The sequence below is a fragment of the Mustela erminea genome, chromosome 18, assembly GCF_009829155.1.
Source record: "Mustela erminea isolate mMusErm1 chromosome 18, mMusErm1.Pri, whole genome shotgun sequence".
Lineage (NCBI taxonomy): Eukaryota > Metazoa > Chordata > Mammalia > Carnivora > Mustelidae > Mustela > Mustela erminea.
This window is the reverse complement of record NC_045631.1, coordinates 17425553-17447864: the sequence shown is the minus strand read 5'-3', so window position 1 is coordinate 17447864 and position 22312 is coordinate 17425553. Positions and strand designations below refer to the sequence as shown.

The 22312-nt window shown below is 42.1% G+C and overlaps 1 protein-coding gene across 2 annotated transcripts in view; it reads left to right on the top strand.

Moving 5' to 3' along the window:
* VPS53 (VPS53 subunit of GARP complex) overlaps positions 1-22312 on the top strand; it is a 138239-nt gene that overhangs the window by 56741 nt on the left and 59186 nt on the right. For both annotated transcript variants that reach the window (XM_032322085.1, XM_032322086.1), the window contains 3 exons: positions 1492-1633; positions 13836-13937; positions 21092-21186. In XM_032322085.1, coding sequence (XP_032177976.1) covers positions 1492-1633; positions 13836-13937; positions 21092-21186 — 339 coding nt within the window. The remainder of the gene's footprint in view (positions 1-1491; positions 1634-13835; positions 13938-21091; positions 21187-22312) is intronic.

Genomic DNA, 22312 nt, shown 5'->3' with positions numbered 1-22312 from the left:
CTTGGCTTTATTATTTTATTTATTTATTTATTTAGATTTCATTTATTTATTTGTCAGAGAGAGAGAGCGCACGAGAGAGCAGGCACAGGCAGACAGAGTGGCAGGCAGAGGCAGAGGGAGAAGCAGGCTCCCTGCCGAGCAAGGAGCCAGATATGGGACTCAATCCCAGGACGCTGGGATCATGACCTGAGCCGAAGGCAGCCGCTTAACCAACTGAGCCACCCAGGCGTCCCTATTATTTTCTTTTAATAGGCATTTTGTTTTAGAGTAATTTTAGGATCACAGCAAAATTGAGAGGGAGATACAAAGGTTTCCCATATACTCCTGCCCCCACACGTGCATAGCCCCCCTCTATCAACATCCCCCACCAAAATGTACATTTGTCAAAATTGATAAACCTGCAGGAACAGACCATTACCACCCAGAGCCCACAGTGTGCATTCGAGTTCATTCTGATGTACATTCTGTGTGGCTGTTGTTCTCAGAAGCATATTTGCTACCACAGGTTTAGATAACCTTTAAATGTTGATTCAAGGACAGTTGTGGTTGTCGCTTTCTAAGTCCCGATTAGCAAAGAAAGCACATTCCTTGAGAAATTGATAAATAATTCTCTTGAGGCTACAGTTCAGTGACTTGCAAACTAATTCTGCAAAGAAAGCAGTCTGCAGGAGGCAGGGAGTCAGCCACAAATCTGCCATCGAAGTGGCAGCTAATGGCCATGTTGCTTCTGTTGCTGCCAAGCTTTCATTGTTGGAATTTTGGCTAAAATCCTACAGATACATAATTTTCAAAGACTTGCAGAGGCTCTTTGTTTGGTTTTGCCGTTTCTTTGTATGGGAAGATAACCATGGCTCAGTACTGTGGCTCAGTACTTCCTAAGAGCTCCCAGGTCACTGCTACCCCACAGCTCCCACTCTGAAGCAGAACACTGGAATGGCACGCAAGCTTTGCAGGCAGGACCCGCCCGAGCACATGCACGTCACTTCTCACATGGGGACTGTAGCCTCCTACTTGTAGTTCCAGGGTTCCTGCTCTGTGGGTGAAGAGATGGTGATTGAGCTCTTTGGAAGAGGGGGCTTTGTAATCCAGTAAGGAATGACTTGTGACATCATATAAAATATATGCATGTCAAATTATGCATATATAAATACATCATACATCAAATGTATGCATGTAAAATTCTTCGTAAATGCTTTATATTTACATTATTAATAAATTACAGAAAGGTTGAAAGATCTAAAAATAGTAGTGACTATATAAACAAATTGATCTCCTTAACCTCGATTTCTTTTGACTAGTGGGCCATTTCACTTTCAAATTCTTATTTAGAGTATGTATTTCTATTCTCCAAACATTCAGCTTGGTAACAGACCTCAGGATTTAAAATGACCACATTTTTTGTGGGGGGATATAAGCTAAAATCATTTATCCTATCTTGAACAGATTTTGGGTTTTTTTTTTTAACATCATTCTTATCTCTTTATTTTGAAGGACAGAACTTGCCAAGATTATGCGCACCAGAGCTAAGGAAATTGAAGTGAAATTGCTTCTGTTTGCTATTCAGAGAACAACTAACTTTGAGGGGTTTCTCGCCAAACGCTTCTCTGGGTGCACCCTGACAGATGGAACTCTGGTAGGACCTTCCCGAGGGAAGCTGGAACGGGAAATCAGGGGGTTGGGGGGTGGGGCTTCCCTTCAGTCTTTACCAGTTTGGTGGTTCCTTCCAGTGGCTCAACTGCTCAGTCCCTCATTCCAGGGATTTCACTAAATTATGCAAATGGGGACACAGAGTATTGCACATTTTTAGAACATCCTGTCATCATTTTAAGTAGTGGCTGCATGTAGCCTCACTTACTTAGTCACAAATACCATATTACTTTATCAGCTGTTGATCTGTATCACATGTAGGGTATGTTTTACCTTAGAATTTGTTTTCTTAATGTCTTTGGGCAGCAGACCAGGTCAGTGTGTCTTTGTAAACCTGAAAGCCGAGTATACAAATTTGCATGTCAGAGAAACACTAAAAGATTAAAACAGAAAGGTACATAGGTCTGAGGACCACGCACCTCTGTTGGAAAGATGGAGTGTGTGTTGTTAGTTAATATCATTTAATATCTATGTAAGCAAAGATCAGGTTCAAAGCATCTCTCTAAAAACTTTTCAGAAACCCAGCCTCCTTGCTAACACATCAATATGCTTTCTTCAGATTTCCTATCCACAAGGAAACCAAATTTTTATGTTTTATAGTAAATTCTGTTTGCATCATTACACATGGACATGCACACACATGGACTTTGAACTCCTCGAATGTAGGAATCATGGTTGATTCATCTCTGTTTCCTAGTCATGCAAAAAATACACAGACCTTGTGCAGGCCAGCAGGAATGAGGAGAGAAGGAAAACAGGAGCTAAGGAGGAAGAAATCCAAGTCAAGAGAGTCAGACCTCTTAAGTTCCTTTAAAAGTGGTAATGGAGAAGTGATATGATTTGGTAGGAAAATCCTTGGACCAACACATCAAGAGACACTTGTGATCCAATCCAGACCCTGCTATAATTCAGTGAACTGCCTTCTAGAAGAAACTAGCCTTGAATAACAGAGTACTAAGGGAGATAAACAAGACATCAAACCCAGAAGCCATAACGAAAAGTAGCTGAAAGATTTCACAAAATACAAAAAGAACAAAAGAGACCATTAATGTAATTAAGGGATAACAAACTAGGAAAAAATAGTTTAAGCTCTAAGGCCAAGAATTTATATCCAAAGTAAAAAATTCTTTAAAATCAATAAGAAAAAGGCAAGTAACCAACTAGAAAAATGAGTACAGAGTCTAGCAGGAAATTCACTGAAGAAATACAGTTGGCCAATAAACATGAAGAAAATAGAACAGGATACTCATTTTCTTTCATCAGGTTGGCAAAAAGTTACAAGACTAACAATACAGACTTTTAGTGCTAGGAGACAAATTGGTGCAGTCTTTAGCTACTTGTCTTTATGTATCAAAAGCTAACATGTGCATGCCCTTTGAGGCAACAGTTTTACATCTAGATATGAGGTCTACAGAAAAATCCATACATGGAGAGGGTGATGTACTAAGAAAGGGGAACTGCAGCCTTCAAAGCAAAAAAAAAAAAAAAAGGTTTCTATAATGTTTATCACTGAAGAATAGTAAAATAAAATATGATATATCCGTACTGTGGAATAATGGTAGAATGTGGGATCTATCTAGATGTATTATCATAGAAAAGAAATCTCTCAGGGCACCTGGGTGGCTCAGTCAGTTAATCATCTGCCTTTGGCTCAGGTTGGGGTCCTGGGGTCCTGGGATCGAGCCCCACGTCAGGCTCCTTGCTCAGCAGGGAGCTTGCTTCTCCCCCTGCCTGTGTTCACATACTCTCTGGCACATAAATAAAAATAAATAATAAAATAAATAAATAAATAATAAATTAAAATTAAAAATAAAATCTTAAAAAAAAGAAACCTCTCAGATACATTGTCAAATGGAAAATGGAAGCTGCAGCTATTATATATGGCGTAATTCCACATGTAAAAACCAAAAAACATCTTTATGAATGTAAACGTGTAAGAAAAAGGTCTAGAAATGATAACAATGGATGTTCTGGGGAAGGAAGTTGGAGTGAGAGTACGTGGAGAAGCAGAGAATTATTTTTTTCATTTTATTCTGGTATTTTGTTTGAAATTTTCTTACACACATACATTTCCATCGTTTTTTAAAAATACTTTTTGTTTTCACATGCTTTAATTAAGTCATTTTTCAGTTTTTTTTAAATGAGGGAGATGAGCCAAAACAGGAACTTCCAAACTGTTTAACAAATTCTAATGCGGAATCCACATGAAATAACAGCTAACATTTTTGAACATCCTCTGTGTGTTCCACACTGTGCTATGTACGTTTGTCTGTGGTCAGTCGCTGGGCTTCATCAGCTGTAGGAGGGAAGTGCTATATTCATTTCAGATTTACCAGTGGTCACACAACCACTGCAAATGCAGAAAAACAACTACTCTGGTTGAAGCAGGGAAGTCAGAACAGAGATTGGGCCTGGAGTCCTGTTCGCTTGTTCACCCTTCACCTTTCCTACCTTCCTGAGCCCCCATGCTCTTAGTCCTAAAATCCTGGGACGTCAGCGGCATCCCGTCTTTGCCTTCTTGTAAGACCTGCCTCAGAGTAGGTGTATTGGGATCTGGTCCCTCAGGACACTGGGATGAAGAGTGGTGGCAGTGGCACTCAGTTTTAAGGTGAGACCAGAAGGCCCTACCTACTTAGGGCCAGTCATGAGAGTATTGAAATAAAATATAAGGAACCACAGAGCATTCTTTCCATACTGAAAAAATAAAAATACATACGTATATTCCTCTGCTTGTTACTGCATGTTCAAAATTGGTTTCTTTTTAGTAACAAGGGAAAAAAATAGGCCATAAAACAAATGAAAACGGCCCTAAATAAGATGTAAGTCACAAAAGGAAATAATAGGTAGTGGAATGCGATTGGAAAAAGAATGTGTCTCTCTCCGGAGAAGTATTCGGTTGACTTCAGCACCTGATAACCTTATGTTGACCCTCCCCTCTGCGCTACCTGCGCCGTGTTTCTGGCCTGGTTTCATACAGAGACCCATGCAGCTCTGGGCTCAGCCCTACAGCTGAAGCACTGAGCCTAGACCCCCACCAGGCAGCGCCCCACTGTGTGCCCATGGCTTCTGCTGGACGAGTCAGGGGAGCCTAAGGATGGGTTCTCTGAGCCAGTATTCCAGCAACTCGTATGGGAAATGGATCCCGATGCAGGCTGCTTGAATAACACTAGTGCCAAACACCTGTTTTGAACCCTTTGTCTCCTTTGGCTGGGCCTTACTCACTGCTGATTTTGTTTTTACATTTAGGGAGCTGTAGGATTGCAGGGGAACAAATGGCCCTGTTCTATCTGATGACCACGATAGCCCGTAAACCTGGAGCTGTCCTAGGACACATCACATCTCATTTGTGCTAGGAGATGCCCCAGAGGCCCAAAGAGGTAGAGTAATGTGGCTCAGGAAGGCTCCATCTGGACAAGGCGAGCCTGTTAAATGGGATAACAGATACAGACCATGAAAAACGGGAAGGAGCTGTTTTGAAGACAACACTTTTTGTTTTGTTTTTTAGAAAATAACTATGAATGTCAGAGTGGCAGCTGGCCCACAGTCAGTACCTTTTGTCTGAGGGAGGAGAGGGCTTGGAAGGGCTTGTTTCTTGGGGCCGTGTGGCCTCTCTGTACTTAGGCTCACTCTGCAGGGCCAGGCTTCTGGACTGAGCCTTCCACCTCCTGGCAGGTGCTGTGCTCCAGGGGGTCTGGTCATGGTCAGCTGGGAACACTTAAACCTTTTGGCTTTTCTTTTTTATCAATTTACCATTTTTTGCCTTATGTTTTGGAAATTTTCTGGCAGAATTGATTTATAAATTTCTCCAATTGTTCACTTGTTGCATCCTCTACTATTAAGGTTTGTGGAGCATTCCAGATTACAAATCCTTGGCCAGGAAATCCTGCTAAGCCATAAACTCTTTATTCTCCCTCCTAGTGGTCAGCTGTCTTTTCCACAGACTTCTCCAAATCATTCAACTTATTTTTTTTTTAAGATTTTATTTATTCATTTGACAGAGAAAGATCACAAGTAGGCAGAGAGAGAGGGGGGAATCAGGCTCCCTACTGAGCAGAGAGCCCAGATGTGGGCCTCGATCCCAGGACCCTGAGATCATGACCTGTGCTGAAGGCAGAGGCTTAAGACACTGAGCCACCCAGGTGCCCCAATCATTCAACTTCTTTAGGTCAGACTCTTTCCCCAGACCACTCTTTGTCCTAGTTATCATGGCCCAGCAACCATTTTGCATTCCAAGTCCTGGCATTAGCTGGTCCATAACATCTCTAAGGGTTTTCCCTTGAAGGTCAGTTTCTAGAAAGGCAGCAGAACTCCCACCGCCAGCTCACCGGGGCAAGCCAGGTCGTAGAGAATCAGTTCACTGAAGCCTGCCTTGGGAATATGAAAATGCCATGCTCCTCACTGTAGGTAATGTTCATTCTGAGCCTCGCCTACCACTTCCATGTTGTGAGCCGGGTGGGGTCACACCTTCATCTGCAGCCTGTAGGCCTCAGGACCAGGGCCACTGGTGGATTAGTCATAGCCAGTGATCATGCTACCAACAGTGCTGGGAAGAGGTGGCCTGGGACAGGCTGGGGGTCCGAGTGGCCTGACTTCACAGTCTAGCTGCTCGGCACCCCACCTGATGACTTGCTGCTCCTGGTCTCCTTACCTCCTCCCTGTGCTGCCTTGGTTTTTGGGAAATTGCTTGTGGTTACCATTTTATTTCAGGGCATCAGAATAAACTACAAAATGAACCAAGGTGTATCTTGATATCCTGTAGTATATGCCAAATTTCATAGAGGGCTCTGAATTCCTTGCAAAGTTATGGAACAGATAAGTGAGCCAAGGAGTCATGTTGACCAAAGACCCTCCCAGCCCCACCCACCCCCTTCTCACTGTATTATTCAGTTCCTTTTAAGTCCTTTGCTGACTGATTAACAATTAGGGTGAGCTGGAGAGACTATGAACTCACCCAGAAGGACTCACCCAGAAGGACGTGCCACAGTCCACCTCCTCCTAACTGATCAGTGTGATGCGTCATCTTTGGCTCTTTTTTGACAGATGCAACTTTGACATCTGATAGAGGTGGAAACTGAAAGAACCTTTAGGACAGGGCTCATCTTGTTTTATGGTACTAGCCCTAACAAGTTTATAGTGCCCCATGCTGTAATTTATTGGAAGAAGTGAGCTGCCATTGCTTTCTGCTAATTGCCTAAACTCCTGGCCCTTAAGAGGGATTCAGAGTACCCTATAAATTAAAATGCCTTGAAATTAAAAGCAAATGTCTCAATGTGATTTAACTACACCTACATGTATTCTTAGTAACTCAATGATGAGATTCAAGGTAAACATTCATATTCAACCTCTAGGCAAGCAGAATAGTTTGGGTTGAGTCTTTGTAACAAGCTCACCAAATTTGGAAGTTTTTTTTTTTTTTTTTTTTTTAATGAAATTTAAAATGTTCTCATTTCGTGCAGCTGGATTTCCTCTCCTCTTGGCCATTGTGTAAATTGCCTTTCTAAGTAGAATCATCCTTTGGCTTATAGGGGTCATTTTAGTATACATTTATATTTGTCTGATTTTAAAAATTAGATTATAAATTTATAATCTATAGTTATGATTTTCAGCCATGCAGTTTGAGCATATAAGAGTGTTTGCAGAAGGCTCACTATGTAAGAAAGCCCACCCAGAGTGGCTGTACCTCAGTCTTCCAGCAACTTAACACCTGAGTCAGGGAAACCGTGCAAGTGGGGGAGGGGTGGGGTCTCAGCACTTCCGCCACAGTACAATGACTTCTGTCCTGAACAAGGAAATAGCTCTCCGTTGATGTTTCAAAACATTTTATGGGCCCAGCATGCTTCCACTGCACCACTGTGCTTCAAAACATTTTATAAATGGTTTATTTGATGGTGAAGGAATGTATTCCTTCATTTGAATAACATCAGAAGAGATTAACTTCCATAATTTGTTTCTGGAAAGAGAGTAATACGAGGTCAAGATAGAAAAGGTAGAAATTATAGCAAGAATGGAGACAAGAGAAAACAGTCAGAAAGGAGGACTTTGGACTTTTGGACTCTGTGCTCATTTTCTAAAATTGAAATTGCACTTTTTAAAAAGATTTATTTATTTATTTTAGAGAGCGAGTTAGCAGGGGAATGGGGAGGGCCAGTGGGAGGGGGAGAGAGGATCTCAAGTAGCCTCCTTATTGTGCATGGAGCCCAATGTGGGCCTCAGTCTCAACCCTGAGATCATGACCTGAGCCAAAATCAAGAGTCAGATGCTGAACAAACTGAGCCACCCAGGCACCCCTAAAATTGCACTTTTAAACTTCTAAGCCTGGGTAGCTTAGTCACTTAAGCATCTGACTCTTGATTTCAACTCTTGTCTTGATCTCAGTCAGCGTCATAAGTTCAAGCCCCACATTGGGGCTGGGCTGGGTGTGGAGCCTGCTTAAAGAAAATACATTTTTTAAATTGAAATATAATTCATATAACAAAATTTCACATAACACTCATATTTAAAGTGTACAGTTCGGGGCGCCTCCTTGGCTCAAGTCTCTTGATTTTGGCTCAGGTTATGGTCTCAGGGTCATGAGACTGAGCCCCACATCCATGGCATGGAGCCTGTTTGAGAATTCCCTCTCTTCCTCTCCCTCTGCCCCTCTGCCACCCCCAAAAATAAAGTATACAGTTCAGTTGTTTTTAGTTTATATACAAGGTTATGCCACATCCCAACTATCCAATTCCAGGGCATTTCCATTGCCCCCCAAAGAACCCCTCCCCACCATAGCACCCACTTGTAGTTTCCTCCTTCCCCTCGCCCCAGCCAACCACTAATCTACTTCCTGTCTTTATGGATTTGCCTCTTGTAAGTGTTTCATATAAATGGAACCCTGTACTGGGTGGCCCTCTGTGCCTGGTTTTCTTCACTTAGAATAGTGATGTGTCATGTATCAGTACTTCAGTCCTTTCTATGGCTGACCCATATTCCCTCCTTTGGGTGTGCATTTGTTTAGCCATTTATCCCTTAATAGACATTTGAATTGTTTCCACTTTTTGGCTGTTTATAATGCTATAAGCATTCATGTACAAGTTTTTGTGTAAGTATCTGCTTTCAATTCTGGGAGTATACCCAGGAGTGGGATTGCTGAATTGCTGTGTTACATGGTAACTCTATATTTGACCTTCTGAGGAACCGCCATTGTTTTCCATAGAAGCTGTACCATTTTACATTCTCATCACCAGTGTAGGAAGGTTTTGATTTTTTCCTCACCTTTGTCAGTATTTATGATTTTTTGGGTTTTTAAAATTATTATTACAGCCATCTTCATGGGTATAAGCTAGTTTCTCGTGGTAGGTTGTTTTGTTTTGTTTTTCCCAAGATTTATTAACTTTGATTTTAGAGAGCGGGGGGAGGGGCAGAAGGAGAAGGAGAGAGAGAATCTTAAGCAGGCTGGGACTTAATCTCACGACCACAAGATCATGTCCTGAGTCAAAATCAAGAGTTGGATGCTTAACCAACTGAGCCACCCAGACACCCCTCTTGTGGTTTTGATGTGCATTTTCCTAATGACTAATAACATTGGACATCTTTCTTAGGTGCTTTTTGGCCATCTTCTTGGAGAAATGTCTGTTCGGGTCCTTTTCCCATTATTTAATTAGGTTATTATTATTATTTTTTTCCCTATGTAATGCAGGGCCTGAACTCAGGACCCTGAGGTTAGGACCTGAGGTGAGTTCAAGGGTCAGACGCTTAACTGACTGAGCCACCCAGGCGTCCCTAGGTTTGTCTCTTTTACTGTTGAGTTGTGGGTATGTTTTTAAAAAATATTTTCTAGATATATTCTATCATTTATCAGGTACATGATTTGTAAATATTTTCTACCATTCTGTGGATTGTCATCACTTTTTTGATAATGACCTTTGATACACAAAAGTTTTCCATTTTGATGAAATTCTACTTTTCTATTTTTTTTCTTTTGTTATTTGAGTTTTGGTATCATCCCTAAGGTCACAAGCATTTACCTATGCTTTATTCTAAGAATTTTATAGTTTTTGGCTCTTAGATCTGTGATCCATATTGAGTTTATTTTTATATATGATGTGTGAATACAGTTTTATAGCTTTTTTCATATGTCCTGTCTTAAGGGGTTTCTCAGTCATTATATTTCATTATAGAGATGGGCCAGAATTTCCCTAACTGTCCTTTTCTTGTTAGACCCTTAAGTACTTGTTATTTTTTCACTATTCTAAACAAAGCCACAGCGAACACATTTTTGTTCACATTAGAGATTATTTTCTTATGATACAAGTTGAATTACAGGACCAAAAGTTAATGAGTTTTTTCAAATTTAAGATAGCCTCTGTTTTAAACTATTTTCTCTATTCTTGTCTCTTATCGGTGCACTTGCTTAGTCTCCCAGCACTGAGTCTTGGTGTTAGTGATGGTTTGTAGATTCAGAAGAAATAGTTACTCTTTGTTTTCATGCAATTTGTGGTGCTAACATACAGATGCCTAATGTAAAGGGGTAACTGCCAGATTTTTTAAAAGGCAAAGCAATCTGAAACTTTTTTTAGAGTAACATATGCTTCCTTTAAGTATATGCTCAAGAGAATTGAAACTTTTCTTATGTTCATACAAACACCTGTACATGAATGTTCATGGCAGCGCTATTGGCAATAATAAAAAATTAGAAACAGCCCAAAAATCTTTTAATAGACAAATGGAAATACTGACACATAACACAGGATGATCCTCAGAAACACTATACAGACTGAAAGGAGCCAGACACTAAAGGCCACATTTTGTATGAAATGTCCAGAATAGGCAATAGAGACATTAAGCGGGTCAGGAGTTGCCATGGATTCGGGGAAGGGGAGGAGTGGAAATGATAGCTAATGGATATGGGGCTTCCTTTGGATTAAAAAAAAGTTCTGGGATTGGATGGTGGTGATGTTCGCACAATCTTGTGAACATACTGAAAATCACTCAATTATAAGTCACCTAACATGGTGAATTTGATGTTAATTATATTAAAATGTAATTTTTAAAATATTATGGGTTTTAGGAAATACTGAGTTTAGTTATAAATCATCCTCACTCTTCAGATAATTTGCCTACCAGAAAAAGGAGAGTGAGAAATACATGCTTATTAAAGCTCAAACAGAATAAAACATTTATTTTTTTTTAAAGATTTTTTAAGTTATTTGACAGAGAGAAAGGTCCCAAGTAGGCAGAGAGGCAGGCAGAGAGAGAGAGAGAGAGGGGAAGCAGGCTCCCTGCCGAGCAGAGAGCCCAAAGCGGGCCTCGATCCCAGGACCCTGAGACCATGACCTGAGCTGAAGGCAGAGGCTTAATCCACTGAGGCACCCAGGGGCCCCAGAGTAAAACATTTTAAAAGAACAATCTCTTCCTTCTTAATCCCTCTCCCCAGAGATGTCCACTGTGTAATAGTTTGGGGTATATTTTTTGAGACTGTGCTCCAAGCATGTGCACGTGTGCACACGCGCACACATACACACACAGGTTTTTATTGAGTGTTTCTCATCCGATCAGGGTTTATTCACAAATTTAAAAAGGAGGGTTTTTTTTAATTTATTTTTTATTTTTATTTTTTATAAACATATAATATATTTTTATCCCCAGGGGTACAGGTCTGTGAATCGCCAGGTTTTCACACTTCACAGCACTCACCCCAGCACATACCCTCCCCATTGCCCATAACCCCACCCCCCTCTCCCAATATCCTCCCCCTCTCCCAATCCCCCTCCCCCCAGCAACCCCCAGTTTGTTTTGTGAGATTAAGAGTCACTTATGGTTTATCTCCCTCCCAGTCCCATCTTGTTTCATTTATTCTTCTCCTACCCCCTTAGCCCCCCCCATGTTGCATCTCCACTCCTCATATCAGGGAGATCATATGATAGTTGTCTTTCTCCATGTGACTTATTTCGCTAAGCATGATACCCTCTAGTTCCATCCACGTTGTCGCAAATGACAAGATTTCATTTCTTTTGATGGCTGCATAGTATTCCATTGTGTATATATACCACATCTTCTTTATCCATTCATCTGTTGATGGACATCTCGGTTCTTTCCATAGTTTGGCTATTGTGGACATTGCTGCTATAAACATTCGGGTGCACGTGCCCCTTCGGATCACTATGTTTGTATCTTTAGGGTAAATACCCAGTAGTGCAATTGCTGGGTCATAGAGTAGTTCTATTTTCAACATTTTGAGGAACCTCCATGCTGTTTTCCAGAGTGGTTGCACCAGCTTGCATTCCCACCAACAGTGTAGGAGGTTTCCCCTAAAAAGGAGTTTTTAAAGCTCAGTTTCTGCAGAGCCTTGGGAAAGGATGAAAAATTGAATCAGACAGGTGCCTATGGTCTAATGGAGAAAGAAGCCTATACATGAGTATCACAATATGAGATAGGAGTATGGTGGTACCAAGAGAGGTCCCAGTAATATTAAACCAGGTGCACGGGTCCCTGTGTTTATAGTCATTAGCAGTTGAAGCCTGTAGGCCATCTCTTTCAGGACAAATCAGGAGTTGGGCTGGAATAAAGTGTATATGGAATGAGAAATGCAGAAATTGTGGAATTTTCATCTTATAACTGAAAGCTTTCTCCTCCTGGGAAAGGAAACAGTTTAGTCTTAAATTTCAGAGTTCCTTCTCTGATGATTTAAAATGTCCAGCGAGGGCCCCAGAAAAGGCTTTGTGCAGGCGGACCCAGATGCAGATATACTACTGACTAAGGCCAGGTTCTCTTCCTAACAGTCAGACAGCTTGGCCATCCTGGGGACCTTATTGTTCTGGAGGTGTTGGGATCCCATGTGGTTTAATTAGTAGGACTTAACTTGCTATATGAAGAATTTTTCTTTCCTGTATGGACTTGAAACCAACTGTCATCACAGCAAAAAGCAGGAATTCCTTTAAAATTGGAAAGTCGTTCGTTTCTTGGCAATTTTTTTGTTTGATTTAGCAGCCCCAGAGCTCATGGAATATGTCATTTGAGTTATTTAAAATCTAAACCCAAACTTGTAATTCTTCATGGCTTACGACAGCTGCAGAGCAGAAATGAGAAGTGTGGTCTGCTTGGCTCTGACAACGGGGCTCTTGCATAGAAGGCTGAGTGGTGCTGGCAGTTGCTTACTGGGAAGACTTATTCTTTCATCACTGCAAATTAATCTGAGCAGTAACATCGCCCTCCAACCAGCAGGAGTCTGTGTCCTCCCATCAGCTTTTCCTAATGTGTTATTTACTGGTAGGCCAGTGGTACAGGCAGTACCTGGAGAGCCTCATTGGAGGCTAGGGAAGAAGGCAGAAGCTCAGGGAGCCTCTGCCTTTGTAATTTGATGGACCCATTGTTTCCAATTCCCAGAGGTATCCCAGAGAGGCACGAGAGCAGGGACAGGGTCTTAACTTGTGATTAAAAGGAGTTCTTTTTTACAGAACTTCTTAGCCCTGTGTTCTCACTTTTTTCTCACCTGAGTCACTCTACTGAGAGGGGCACCGCCACAGTTCTGCTAACCCTTAAGTCCTAACAAGAACTCCCACCTACTGAGCTTTCCCTACACGCCAGATGTTGCGTTGAGCTGTTCTATGTATGTATCTCTTGCTTCACACACAAGGTCTCATTTGATCCTCACGCAGCTCTGCGTGGTGGGCATTCGGGAAGAGCTGAGGCTTGGAGAAGTAAAGCCATGTATCCAAGTGAGAGAGCCTGGACTCAAACCCAGGTTTGTCACTTGTTAATGGTGACACCACCCTCACCATGGCCCATAGAAGGCTCTGCTTTCAGGCTCCTGCTGGCTCTCTGGCAAGACAAATAAATGGACAGTGGTAACATTCTGATAAATACCTGGGTAGATGGGACATACTGGGTGGGATGAAAACATGGAGCAGGACATCTGTCCCAAACTTAAGAGACAGGGAAGACTTCCCAGAAGAAGGGACTTCTAATCTGAGGGCTGAAGGATGAATGAGAGTTTTAGCCAGATTGGGATTGGGTTGGGGTGGGCAGTAGGTTTCAGAAAGGTGGGAAATGGTACGAAGGCTGGGAGATAAGAGATGTGGTCCGTGTTGTCTCAGTTCTTGCTCATTAGATCATATGCAGTTGGGAGAGCCTCAGAAAAAGCAGATCAGTGGGGAAAGGCATTGAGAATATGCTCAGAAACTACCTGTCTCTTTCTCATATCTGCTTAACAGAAAAAACTTGAGTGTCCACCCCCATCCACCAATCCCTTCCTGGAAGATGAGCCAACACCAGAGATGGAGGAACTGGTGATGGAGAAAGGAGATTTAGATCAGGTAAGTCCAGTTTGCCTTTTCCCCATGCCTCCTACCTTGTATTTGCTTCTGAAAATGGGTCCGCCCACCTCTCCATGTGGCCCTTTGGCCACTGACAGCGTTCAGAGGATTACAACTTTGGTGGTCTTTATAGAAAGCCCTTATCTGAAGGTGCCTTTTGAAAACCGAGCCTTTCCTGCCTTCCTCATTCATCATCTCCTACGCCTGCCAGCCTCACTCTCTGTTAGGTTCTCATTGGGCCGGTGACGACATGAGAGAGACCCCAGGATCCCTAGTGGAGTTCTCAGCACCATTAGCGAGGAGAGGCCGCCACTCAGGGCGAGCTGAGCACTTGAGGTCTGGAAGGCTTCGGGGAGGCCTGGAAACATCAAGGTCACCACTGGCATATTTGGAGAGTTACTTCTCAGAGCACACTAGCACTTTCATTTCCTTCGGATTTTCTGTCCAACTCCAAATTTCCTCTCCCTTCATCCTATAGAATGGTGTTTTTTGTTTCACCGCCGTTTTATGACAGAGCAGTTAGAGCAATAAATCAGGCCTTTTCCTGTCTGGATTAGTGATCCTTCTTTTTAATTTTCTACACTTGGCTGCTTGAGCAGTTATTTTATAGTGTTGTTTTGCTCCAGACACCACCAAAAGGGAGGCTGGCTGGAAAGACCAGCCCGGGATCCCCATAGCCAAGCGCTTGCCACTAACCCACATTCCTCGCCTGGTGAGGGTAGGTATACAATCATGGCAGGAGCCACAACAGCATTTCCAGGAGCAATTCTGAAGTGATGCAGTAAAATGTGTCTGGTCCACTGATTAAACGGTTTTAATAACATGGATACCTCACGTTTTTATGGGCTTTATAGTTTCATCGTCTTTTATGGGCTCGGTTTCATTTCGTCTTCCCAATGCCTGCCCCTCATTTTATAGGATTTTCTATGGGCTGCAGTGTGTGCAGCTCAGAGAGGTTAAGGGATTTGCCCAGGGTTAGAGAGTCCGGGCATGGACAAGCTAGAACTGGAAGCAAGATCTAAAAGTCAAAGACTAGAATTCCTTCCATGGAGCTCTTTTACTACACGGGGCTGTCTCAGTGAAAAGTGGAGGTCACAGAAACGAACCCCAGGTGAATGAATAAAACTGGAAGGATACTTTATGGGCTATATCCCAGAGATCTGTGGGATTAGCTGTAATTGATTTGAAGCCATCATATCAGCTAGTGTGGGAGATAACAAAAGATTTCTTCTGACTGAAGTGCATCTTTTGCATGTGGAAAGGAAGGACTTGGAAAGGAAGAGTCTGGGCGTTGAGCTCATTCTTCTGGGTGTGTCTTCTACCCACAGCCCATCACCTGCACCCTTTGAGTTTGCTTTGGGTTGTAGTGCCCTATTCAGGGCCCTGTGGCTGTCATTATCCTTGTGCCACCATGAAAAGTTACCCCTTCAGCTAGTCATCCCGGATATCATTAAACTGGATTATGATAGAGGCCCCCATTACTATGAAATTTGTTTACTGGATAAAATATGATTTCTCTCTCATGGAACTTTCTGCTCATCATGGAAGCTAGAGATTATTATTGTAAGGACCAAGACTGTTCCTTCTAAGGACACACAGAGTACAAATACAGGGGGTAAAGCAGAGGCAGACTCCTGTCCACCATTAACTGACCACACGGTAGATTTTTTACTCTCTCTAGACTTGCCTAGTGTTTTCCTCTTTAGAGAGAGCCCATAGTTTTCAGACAGTATTCCTTGGTGCTCCCATCACATGTCACTAGTGGGGTGTTGGAAGGAGACCAGGGCTCTGACTCTCTCCAAACAGCAGTTCTGTTACGAGTCACTTCTATAATGGAATTCCAAGTAAAAATTCTTTGGAATCAGCGGTTTGAGATCCATTTAAAAAGAAAGTACCAAAAACTTCTGGACTGTATGGCCCAGCTGCAGCTTCACTGGCCATAGCTTGTTAGTAATGACACCCACATACTACCCCCAGCCTCCCACAGCCTCCCCAGCACTTGTCTTGCTTGTGATTCCTCAGGGGGCAGCTCCAGGATCTCCCTCTTCCCGGCCACTTACTGGCTTCTAGAGTTGGAGGCCTTAGGGAGAAAGTTCACAGGAAGCTCGGGCTGGGTGGAGCCAGAGGTGTAGGAGAAGGCCCCCAGTGATTGTCTGGGGTTACCCAAGCCGTGTGTCACTGCCGCAGTAAGTAGACAGTTGACTGTTAAGGACAGGGTCTCTCCCCACTTGTTCCTGCAGCGTGGGCTGTTGAGAAAAGAGTGTGAGCTTGAAAAAATGTACTTAGTTTGAGCCACCAGTTGCCCATGCACTCCCCAGTGATGAAACAAAAATTGTACCCAGAAGGGGACTGAGGGTGCTCAAAGAAAAGGGGAGAAGAAATAAGGAATTTCTGGTTGAAAAATGTACCCTTCTGGTGATCCAAGCAGTTAGATTTCATCTGTTTACATTGGATGGTAATAAAAGGAAGTGGGGCCAGCTGTAGAGCTCCTTACTGTGACAACAGTAACCTTCTATTATTCCCTCCAACTCTGGGAGGAAATAACCGAAACATCTGCGGCTCTTGGACTGAATTCACACACTCAGACAGGCAGCCCGAATGCTACTGCTAAATGGCTTCATGTGTTCTCTCAGCAGAGACCTGCCCCTCTGGGGAGCTGGACAGTGCCTAGGGAGACGCCACTGTGAGCTGAAATTCCAGCACCTCTTATCTAAATAGGAGCAAGCAAGCCACAGCCCAGAGGCAGCCCTGTGGGAAAAAAGCATTTTAAAAGGGAACGTGGGGCAACTTCCCATTGTTCCCCTTTTGCTAACAGCTCACACTCAAAACGCTGCAAGGGACTGGGAACTGTGGTGTCAGGTCTTCTCCTCGCTTCCAGGAGTGGCTGGCATTAGTGGGCAGAGGCGGGGCAGAGCGGTCACCTGCCTGTAGGGTTGGGACACCCACACTGTCTGATGAGGCCGCTCCCTGAGGGCCAGGTTCCGAGTGCTCTGTGGTGCCTCATCGAGCACACGGTCTGCGGAAGACTGACAGAGTTGACTTTGAATAGCACGGAACTGTTTTCTTTTATCACTTAGAATCTGTCTCTTATACATATTCTGAATGAGCTCCTCAGACTTCTCTAGACCCAGATTTTTATTGTATATCACTTTTGCACATATGTAAAAAGGAAAATAAGAGCCAAATAAATAGGTTAAGATATTGCTAAAACCACTTCACATTCAGAGTCCAATTCTCCTGTACCACTTAAAAAACAAAAAACAAAAAACTTTGTTTTGAAATAATTATAAACTCATAGGTAGTTACAGAATGCAGAGAGGTCCCATGTACCCATCTCCCAGCTTCCCCTGGTGGTGACAGCTACCATAACTATAGTGCATTGTTAAGACCGTGAAATTGATTCTTTTTTTTTTTTTTTTTTTTTTTTTTTTTAAATATTTTTTATTTATTTATTTGACAGAGAGAAATCACAAGTAGATGGAGAGGCAGGCAGAGAGAGAGAGAGAGGGAAGCAGGCTCCCCGCTGAGCAGAGAGCCCGACGCGGGCCTCGATCCCAGGACCCTGAGATCATGACCCGAGCCGAAGGCAGCGGCTTAACCCACTGAGCCACCCAGGCGCCCGTGAAATTGATTCTAAGCCCTATTTCACTCAGGCGCAAATGCCCATATTTTCCCACACGATGTCCGCTGGGCTAGCCAAAGTTTTGGTGACGTGCCATTGCTTGACTGCTCCACAGCTGTTCCCGGGGTTATCTGCCAGGCCCTTGGCTCCCATCTCCCAAGCTTTTTATTGTTATTTTTTACTTTTAAAAAGGAAAATACCTAAATTAGAGAAGAGTTTTAAGTATATTACAAGAACTCTCAAATACCCTTCACCTGGGTTTACCAGTTGTTAACATTTTGTTACATATACTCTCTCATTTCCTTTTTTTTTTTTTGCCTCCATTCCTCCTTTCCCTCTCTCTCCCCCTGTCCACTTTTGCTCCTTCCCCTCGTCTCTCTCTCTCTTTTGGAATAATTTATAAGTTAGCATATATCATGTCCTTTAGCTCTAAATATGTCTGTATGTACGTCCTAGCAAGAAGGTCATTCACTTAAATTACCACAGATCAAAATCAGAAAATGTGGGCGCCTGGGTGGCTCAGTGGGTTAAGCCGCTGCCTTCGGCTCAGGTCATGATCTCAGGATCCTGGGATCAAGTCCCGCATCGGGCTCTCTGCTCAGCAGGGAGCCTGCTTCCTCCTCTCTCTCTGCCTACCTCTCTGCCTACTTGTGATCTCTCTCTGTCAAATAAATAAATAAAATCTTTTAAAAAAATAAAATAAAATCAGAAAATGTAATATCAGTACAGTATTACTATCTAATTTATGGAACTTAAATTTCATAATGTAGCCATTCTAAGGTGATAAACTAAAACATTGTTAGTAATTGGAAAATTGCACATAAATTAGTAAAGCCAAATACAAAATACTTTATTTTAAATATGTTGATTTAGGGGTGCCTGGATGCTCAGTGGGTTAAGCGTCTGCCTTTGGCTCCAGCCATGATCCCAGGGTCCTGGGATAGAGCCCCGCATAGGGCTCCCTGCTCAGCGGGAAGCCTGCTTCTCCCTCTCCCTCCTTCCCTGCTTGTGTTCGCTCTCTCTCCATGTCTCTTTCTATCAAATAAATAAAATCTTTTTTAAAATAAATAAATAAAATAAGTTGGTATATTTATTTTAAGATTTTATTTATTTGTCAGCGAGAACACAAGCAGGGGGAATGGCAGGCAGAGAGAGAAGCAGGCTCTACAGTGAGCAAGGAGCCCAATGCAGGACTTGATCCCAGGATCCTGGGATCATGACCCAAGCCAAAGGCAGATGCTTAACAGACTAAGCCACCGAGGCATTCCTAAAATATGTTGATTTAAAACATGAGAACATTCTGTATTATATAAACTCCCAATTTATAATTACCAGAAGCTGTCCTGTAGACGTGTGAAGATTTTTGGCACAAGAAAAATATAAATAGGATAAATATTATAGGGTTATTAATATTGTTGTATTGATTATATTACTATATTAATGATTATTACTATATCAATAATTGTATTGATATTAAATATATTAAAGGGTTATATAAATATAAGCCTTATGATGACTAATCTGGGCATTGTGGCTATAGTTTTCAGTTCTAAAATCAGAATATCTGGTCATATATAAGTTAGACAAATCACATTTATCTATTCATTTAACAATTACCTTATTGAAAAGAAGAAATAATAGATAACTGATTTGGAAAATATAGAACAATTAGATAAGGACCACCCCTATACAGCCATTGTACTAAATCATGGATCCACCATTTTAAACTGTTGGGAGTGTGGGAGAAACTTCAGCGCATCTGTGAAATGAAGTGGAACTTTGGATCCAGCCAATTCAAACTTGGTGAACCCAGGCTGGGGAGTCTCTTGTGGACTCAGCCTCAGACCTGACTACTTTGGTGATAGCTTCTGACTGATAAGAAAAACAACCCAACTGTAATTTAGGGAATACCAAAGTTTCTAAAAACCTTGCCAAAAAACCCTAAAAACATGGAACTCTCCGAAGGGGATAAGAGAGAGAGCTAAATAGGAGATTGAAGGGGATATGTCTAAGGTTGACATTGAATTTTTGGTGTTCATTTCCAGTTTTTACAGATGTTTTTAGCCATTATAGTGTTTTATTTTTAAAAGTTACTAGACGGGGGTGCCTGGGTGGCTCAGTGGGTTAAAGCCTCTGCCTTTGGTTCAGGTCATGATCCCAGAGTCCTGGGATCGAGCCCCATATCAGGCTTTCTGCTCGGCAGGGATCCTGCTTCACCCTCTCTCTCTCTGCCTGCCTGTCTGCCTACTTGTGATCTCTGTCAAATAAATAAATAAAATCTTTAAAAAATAAAAAGTTACTAGAGGAAGAGAATCATTATTGTGTTTGTCATTAGGGGCTTAGTTTTTCCTATATTTATTAAAAGATACGAACAGTTCAACCCAACAGGTATGCTATGGGTTATCAATTTATGCCCAGATTATACTCTAGCATCAACACCAGCAAGGGCTAAGGGTCCTTTTGTTGGCATTTGATAATAAATAGAATTGACTTTTTTTTAGAAATTGAAAGAGATATCTAGGAGGATCTTCACTTTTTTTTTTTTTTTGAAAAGGAATTAGGGAGCAAACAGTTTTTAAATGCTTGTCAGTAGTATTTAAGTATATCAGTAAAAACTACTGTATATCAGTAGTTTTTAAGTATCAACTGGGGACCAGTGCTGGCCGTTTTACAGTGGTCCATGGCAAAAAATAAAGATAAAACTGCCTGTCTGTCTGTCTGCCTATCTATCTGTCTATCTGGCATAAGGTCACCAACTGTCTTTTCATAGGAAGGACTGCCCTCCTGCTGCTACAGTGTTTGTGTGTAAAATACTCTTAGGAACTGATGAGAATGGGAAGTGGCAAAACAAAAAGTTGGCAATGCTATGTTGGTCCTTTACCATTCTTTTTCTTGCATTTACTCATCAGTGCAATTCAACAGTCTGGAAGCCATAGTGGCAAAGCAATGCTGTATCAGAAAGAGTTCTAGTTCAGGAGGTAGGAAACTTCACCGTCTGCCTTTGGACAGGATACTAGAACCCTCTGAGCCTTCCTTTAGGTGTAATGTGATAGTACTGATTTCTACACCAAGGGTTGTTGTGAGGAATAGATGAGCTGTTATGTCATATAAAGTGCTTGGTCTATAAAAACAATCACTAAATGAAGGCTGTGAAAAATCTATCACATGAGAGCACTTTAGAAATTCTAAAGCACTGTACAAATATAAGGTACTGGTATTAGCTAGGATTTAAATTTTTTAAAACATCAGTTGGATGATGAATAGCTTCCAGATCGAAAGCGCATGTGTTATCAGAGCAGCAGTAAATCTTTCACCATACACAGCAAGTCAGTGATGCTAACAAAGCTGTGCTCGTTGTGCACAAACTGGCTTGAATCATAATGCAAGACACAGTCCCAGTTCACTTACATCAAGTGCTACTTATCTGTGTCAGGAGTCAACTTTGAAGGGATGTATTCTTTGAAACTGCTTGAAAACTTGCAAAGATGGCTCAAGCGTAGGTTTCTTTCTTCTTTTCTCCTCCTCTTTACAGCCAAAGAAGCCGAAAGCCCCAGACAATCCATTTCATGGCATTGTTTCCAAGTGTTTCGAGCCTCATCTCTACGTGTATATTGAGTCCCAGGACAAGTGAGTGATGAACATTGTGCTGTTTTCTACTGTTTCTCCCTCCTCTGGTCATGATTGGGGCTCATAAGGGCATAAGCCCTTCCAGAGGCTGAAGGAGGGACTTGGCAGGCCTCCTTTGACCCTGCCTGGAAACCTTCTAGGGTATTTTTATATCTTATGAGTGTTATCATTCATTGTATTCGTAAATCTTAGAGTTTGACTAACCTTAGAAGCCTGAGTTTGACTCTTATGTCCCAAATGGATCCCAACAACCCCTTCCTACGTGGGCACTGAGCTCTTAAATAGCTACAGGGCTTGACCATGTCAGGCACTGGAAAATGGAGAAAGAAACCTGATCTTTAACATACGTGTTTTCAAGTATACTTTGTTTAGGTTTTCATTTTAAAGTAATTTTGACTTAAAAAAAAAAAAGTTACAAAAAATTCTCATAGATCCTTCCTCCAGAGAATGCTACCATTTTATACATAATCACAATTATCAAAATCAGGAGGGTAACATTGTGCCATGAGTGTCCACTTTCTGGCTCAAGATCCCATCATGCCTTTGGTTGTCAGGTCTCTTTAGTCTCCCTTAACCTTGAATATTTCCTCAGTCTTTTGTTTGTCTCTCATGACCTTGACACTTTACAGAGTGTTGACAAGTTATTTTCTACAGTATCCTCAGTTTCAGTTTGTGTGATGTTTGCTCTTGATTTGATCTAGATTATGCATTGCAGGCAAGTATTCCATTACAGGTGATTTTTTTTCTAATTTTTTTATTTGATAAAGAGATCACAAGCAGGCAGGGAGGCAAGCAGAGAGAAGGGGGGGAAGCAGGCTCCCTGCTGAGCAGAAAGCCTGATGTGAGGCTCCATCCCAGGACCTTGAGATCATGACCCAAGCTGAAGGCAGAGGCTTAACCCACTGAGCCACCCAGGCACCCCTATAGGTGACGTTCTGTCCCTCTGGGTACGTCATCTGGATGTGTCCCATTACTGGTGTTGTTAACTTTGATCACTGGCTTAAGGTGCTTGCCAGCTAGCTTCCTCTGCTGTGAAGCTACTATTTTTCTCTTTGTAACTAATAAGTATCTTATGGGGGGATACTTTGGGACTGTGTGAATATCCTGTTTCTCCTCACACTTTGCC